Below are 6652 nucleotides of genomic sequence, written 5' to 3' on the forward strand. Positions count from 1 at the left end.
GGGGGGAGTCGATAATGTGCCATTCGTCGAAGAAAATTGGTCTATTTGAAATTCATATATGATCGTGACCTGAAAAGATGAATCTCTGACCTTTTTATAACACGTGGGGGCATATTCGTCCCCACTCAACATCATGATCACCTTCTGAAAGAGATGTATAACTGTGTAATACTGTAATATATTGCGATGTCAAAAATCTGATTTGCGCGGTATCGTGATGCTCGATATTACACTTTTTCCATCCCATTTATCGTATATGGTTTTAAATGATATATATTTCAGTTAATGATATATACATATATAGTAAGTCTATTTTATAAAAAAACGCATGCAATAGTTTTTAAAACTCAACGATTGCAAACAATCTCCATCAGCTTTATATTTTGATAAGTCTGCTATATATCAAGCCAACTTTTATGGGCATCTTGGTTGGATGTGTTTTGCGATATAAAAATATTTTAAAAAATTATCCTGTTAATATAAATTTTGTAAAATAAAAGAGCAAAATGGATGAATCTTGTTTACAAAATTACAAATGAAATTATTATTTGTTCTGCTAAGTAAGTATGAAATTTATACTATGTGAATTGTGTATATGTTTCTACTAACAAATCTTAAAAATTATAATGTTATGTTATATAATTTTTTTCTAAATTTACATAATGACTCCTGGCAAATATTTTACAAAAATTAAAATGTGCCAAAAGATCATGTCACTTTAACGCGATATGTATATAATACTCGATGAGTAGATTTATTCGGAAAATTTATTTTAGAGAAGAAGACCCTATATTATATGTATTAGCCTGATATATGATATTATTATATAATACTATTTATAGATATGATGTTCTCTGTGTGCGTGTGTGTGTATATACATAAAATACGAAAGAAACACAAAGAAATTTTTTCTTGGAGGTGACTTATGAGATGTATAAGCAATAATCTTATTTCTTATAATCTCGAGCGAGAGTTGACCCCGTTATCGTCACGCTTCGAGTTTTATCCCCCGTTTTACTTCTGCTTGTAGCGAGCTATGCATATTTATGAACTAACGTCGCTTTCAAGCTGATTTTGCAAGTACGCCGATACCTCGAAGATTAACATACATCTTTTTTCTTTTTTATACTTCCAAATTACGCATTATTTTTCAAATTTTTTAAAGTATTTAATAATAGATTAAAAAAACTTTAGATATTTAATAGAATAATAAACTTTTTAGATATAACTTTAATAATAAATTTTAAATGTAACTTTAATAGAATTTCAAGATTCCGTACACATTTTTTAAAAATATTATGTTTAAAAATATAAAAAAATTAAGCCTAAATTCAGTATAAATAATTTTCTCAAGTTTGAAGAAGGCTTATTTTAAGCATTCTCTTTAGCTTGTAGCTTTATATATATTTATATATACAGATACACGTACAGAAACACATACATACACACACACATACATACATATAGCTAACCTCTTGTCCTGAAACAGTGAACATTCTCTTGGCTCCATTCATCTTCAATACTTGTCCAAGATCTTCTAGAACTTCTTCGAAAGGTTGCGATGTGCGAAGATTCAGTAGAACTCGGCACTGCCAAGTTAAATTAGTTTACAGGTTAGGTTAGATATATAATGTATAAATATATCGATAAATGTGTGTAACTAAAAATTTAAATCCAAGTAATAATAATAAAACTAAAATAAATTGTTGGACAACTTTTTTGTAATATTCATTTTATAATATTATACATTTTTGCTTCCTCATAGAGAAAGCTTTGTTTTTTGTACTATAAGAGTATTCGTTATATGTAGCATAAATATCTCTCTTACCCCCTTCTTCTTTTTATAGCACATGCACCCCAATGTCAAATCAATTTCATATTAGAATTATTATCATTATTTTAGATTTATTGCAAGAAAACAAATCAAAAATTACTATTTGTATCTTAATTTTACTATAAAAAATTATTTATTTTAATATTAAATAATATAAATTATAGACGAAATATGTACACGTATGTGTGTATACGTGTGTGTGTGTGTTGTGCGTATTGAAAAAATAAAAAACTTTCGCGCGACTGCTATATTGTCGATTAAAATCAAATTTAATTAGAAATATATATTGAAATATTATGTTTATAAAATATAAATTTAAACAATTAGTTTTAAGCAGATAACAAATAAAATAAAAAACGACAAATTGAATTATATTTAAGAATTGAGTAAATAATAGATAAGTTACATTATAATAGAATTATATATGATTAGAGTTAAAAATAATTTATATGAAATGGAAAATTTATTCATTTAAGTATATTAAAATTCATTATTTCAAAAAAATATGTAAAATTTAATCGCGTATTTATTGAAAAACGTGTTAATTTATTTACAAAGGCTACTGTGAGATAAATCACAAAAATGTGTATGTTTTGATACAGATTTAAGATATTATTATTTAGTACGCTAACTAATCTCAATTCTCATACCTGAACAGTATGGTCATGGTTGTTGACGATACGAATGACACGACCCGAGGAAGGCTTTCCACCGCCAGGGGGTGGCGCTTCTTCGGTGATGGAAGCTTTCCGACTAAGATTCGGCACCACTGGCGGTCTACTTTGCCATCCTCCAACTGCACCTCCGGTTCCGGTGGCGCCGCTTCTACTACCTCCACCGCCTGCCGGACTTGTGTACCAAGTGTTATTTTTTTTCCCATAACTGGCCGGCTATTGTAAAAAAAATTATCATCATTAATATCTTTAATTTAGAATGCTTTTCAGCAAGGAAACACAGAAAGATTGTGTCACACAATTGAATGCACAATGCATGGGTGCTATTTAGACACAAATGTTTCAATTGTACTCTTTAGTTGTGTCAATTGTGTCATCTTGTATTGTTGCAAAAAAGCACTCATATATTTATGTTATGATATAAAAAAAAGACAAGATAAGATGGTTTCTTCTCTTATATTTTCTTACATTTAGATATTATATGCATATATCTGGATTATAAGATTTTTGAGATCTCTCTTTTCTCACATATTTAGATAAATCTGATAAATATTCAGAGAACCTGCATCATGTCGATCGGCAGCGATATCACTTCAAAAGAATCGCTCATTAACACGACAAAACTATCTGTCCAGCAGCTGGAGTCTTGATTACAAGATTCAAGTTCTGAGTCGCTACAGAAGTCTGCTTTTTCTTGTATGACGTCAAAATCCGATCCCAAGTCGTCCGACTGGGACGAAGACGAACTTGCCGACTCAATTGTGAACTTTAATGGACCCGTTGTCACCCCTGAAGGTTCACTTACTTCACTATTTTTGGCTTTCAATGTCGAATGCACGATCCACAAACTCACATGATCCAAAAAATTATTAATATTTCACTGTTTATCTTGTTAAAAATCTTGAATTTTCAATCTAATCGATTTTGATTCTTTCAATCTTTAATAATTGATAATCTTCTACGAGCATCGAAAAAAAATATCAAAATATTTTGTTAAGAATAGAAAAGCTGAAAAATATATATACGATATATTACGAAGATATATTATGAAGACTTTGTGAAACGATGAAAAATCAGAGAAGATTTTACTTTAATCACAATCGTGATTCTTATATGATTCAAGATGCTTTTACCATTTCAATTGTTCATGTTATGATTTTAACATTTTTTAATAAAAACGATTTTAATCTCAATCTTTAATGATCTTTTGTAATCAAGAGAAAGAATGGTCTTTTTTTACTAAGAAAATGAAAAAATTGTATAAGAAGCTGTTACAATAAATATTTTGTAAAATAACGAAGTTGGGTCCACTTTGGTCACGATAATAATTTACCAAAAAAAAAAAAACAAAAAAGAAACAAAATATTTACATCGGTTTCGACATTAAATTCATCAAATTCAAAAATCAAACATTGCTATGACGCGATTTAATGTAAAAGTCTATCGCAGTTATCTTCTCATCAATCTTGAATTGCGTGACACGATTGTTATTTCTCTTTCGAATATTGACGGAACAGGCCACTCTTGGGTTGGTGCAACCGCGACTGTGTTCAATGGACGACTACTGGGGCAGGTAGGAGGTGGGATAGATGTATTGAAGAACTAGGGTGCTGCAACATCCCCTACTACACCCCTCCACTTTACAAAGGGCTACCGCCGCTCAAGGACGACCATCCCCTGACCCTTCACCTCCTTTTCCATCTTGTGCGCCCCTCTTCTTGCTTCTCTGAGCAATAATACCAATTCAGAATGCTAATTCCACAAACCAAAGAAACACGACTATTCCTTTTCTGTATTTGTTAATGGTTGTTAATGAACGCATTGAGTATACCTCTTTATTGCTCGCATCAATTAAATTAACGACATCTTGAAATTGTTTTCCAACATATTATTTATTAAAGCTTTTTTGCTAAAAGATTAATTAGAACTTTATTGTTAAAATCTTTTCTTCTCTATATCGAATCATTCATATATTAAATTTCTTTTTCTTGTTAAATTGTTTTATTTGCTCACTTTTTTTCTTCTACTAACAGATCTGCTAATATATCAAATCATTTATTAAACTGTTTTTTTTTCCATTACTGTGTGAAATCTTTTTTCTTATTGTTGAGAGAATTATCTACTAAATTTTTTACTCTTCTACTAAATTGCATTTGCACAAATTTTATCTCTTTTATTAAATTTTCTGTTAAAATATATATTTTTTAACTTTATTCTATGATAATAAAGATTATTATTAATAAGCTTTAACAAAGATTCAAGCTCTAATAATAATATATTAAGACTATTAAGTATATCAGAGTGTAATGTTTGTCTCGATAAAAGGTGATAAAAGCAACTGCGGAAATTAAAGATATACACGCCTTCCTAATAAATCTCTGAGATTAGAAAAAAAAACTTGATTCCCCAGAAAGCTTAGCCTATGTTAAAGCACTTAACTTGATGGACTAACTAAGACCAATACTAGAGTATATATCAAAGAAAAGAAAAAAGCTAAGGTGGATAATAGTCTATAAATTCAGTTATTATCTCGAAGCACGCATATTATCTTACTAACATAAAGTTAGTACACACATAACACTTTTTATCATAATTTCTTATAGAAACAAACTATGCAATTACACACAAACATATTTTTTATCAATATTCTTAAATATTTTTATATATTAACAATTATTTCAAAAATAATTAAATAACTATAATATTTTTTAATAAACCTTTTTAAAAGATATAAGAATTATAGATTTCCATTTTTAAAAAATATTCATCATTAAAATGGTTTAAAGAAATAAGGTCAATTAAATATAGCAAGAACAGAAAGAGTTCAAAATTTTAACATTTATTTAACTGTAATAACCAATTAATTTTCTTTTAGATTTAATATTTAAAATCTTTAAGAAATTCAAATCAAAGTAACTTTATTCAAGGCAAAACTCAATAAAAACGTAAGTTGCAATAGCGATTTAATAGATGCAAATCTTTTGCATCAAGTTAAATTATTGCAACCTTTAGCAAATAGTTCTTGAATAAAATGCAATTATTATTTGATAATCAATCAATAACTCGTGAATATTCGATATAAAGTATCAAAGAAAGATATGATAATAATAGTTGAGGAACAAATTAACGTAAAAACTGAAGAGAATCAATCCTTTTTATTCTCTAATACATTAATCCATCCATCCTACTTTCATATATTTTAATCCCTCACTCAATTAATAACATTAATACGTCATTCCCTTGCTCATTACTACATTTTTTTCAGTCTCTTACTGCAAGGAAATTGCACAACTAAAATTTCATGTCATCTATTCTATTGTATTTTGTAATTATTTTATAAAAATATAAGACGTTTCTCCTCTTTTTCATTTTTATGATTAAGTTGATATTCAAATTAATGCAAAAGACCTGTTGCATTTATAAAATAAAATCAAAAACAAAATTGCAAAAATTCTACGTTATTTTAAATTATTTCAAAACTTTTCAACTTTTCCAATTATTCCGCAATAAAAAAATGGGATTTAACAGATACAATTATTTTTGATAATATTATTATCTGTGTCGTAAACTTATCGTTGCGTGTCTACTATCTTTCTAATATTATTTCATCGTTATCATGCATTAAATGCATGCAGTACAGACAAAAAACGTGTAGATTTGTATCACTATATCAATAAAATTTTAAATCGAAATTTATCATGCAGTTTTGATTTAGAATAATAGTAAAAACATACATATATACAGGGTGTCCGACAAGTAAATGACCAAACAAAAGGTGGAGGAAGATTGAGTCAAACTGAGTCGAAAAGTCCTGAACCATTTTTTTTTATAACGCTTAATAAAGGAATTATTATTGAGTAAAGTCTGGCCAATCAGCGCTAACCTTTAGCCGGGCCACGTCGGTAAGCCGCGCACCATGAAGTGTGCGCCGCCGCATACTACCAGACGCGCGGCTCACCGACGTGCGCCGTCCAGCTAAAGGTCGGCGCTGATTGGCCAGACTTTATTCAATAATAATCCTTTATTAAACATTATAAAAAAAATGGTTCAGAACTTTCCGACTCAGTTTGACAATCTACCTCCATTTTTCGTTTGACCATTTATTTGTCGGACACCCTGTGTTGTATATATACATATATATATA

The 6652-nt window shown here is 29.0% G+C and overlaps 1 protein-coding gene across 4 annotated transcripts in view; it reads right to left on the bottom strand.

Moving 5' to 3' along the window:
- LOC115238281 (echinoderm microtubule-associated protein-like CG42247) overlaps positions 1 to 6652 on the bottom strand; it is a 39021-nt gene that overhangs the window by 10157 nt on the left and 22212 nt on the right. For 2 of the 4 annotated variants that reach the window (XM_029811965.1, XM_029811964.1), the window contains 2 exons: positions 2485 to 2724; positions 1473 to 1589 (listed from right to left, as the gene is read on the bottom strand). In XM_029811965.1, coding sequence (XP_029667825.1) covers positions 1473 to 1589; positions 2485 to 2724 — 357 coding nt within the window. Of the gene's footprint in view, positions 1 to 1472; positions 1590 to 2484; positions 2725 to 3070; positions 4269 to 6652 lie in introns of those variants that run through there. The other 2 variants (XM_029811967.1, XM_029811966.1) reach the window with 2 other exon arrangements.

This window comes from Formica exsecta, unplaced genomic scaffold (genome assembly GCF_003651465.1).
Source record: "Formica exsecta isolate Colony F162 unplaced genomic scaffold, ASM365146v1 scaffold33, whole genome shotgun sequence".
Lineage (NCBI taxonomy): Eukaryota > Metazoa > Arthropoda > Insecta > Hymenoptera > Formicidae > Formica > Formica exsecta.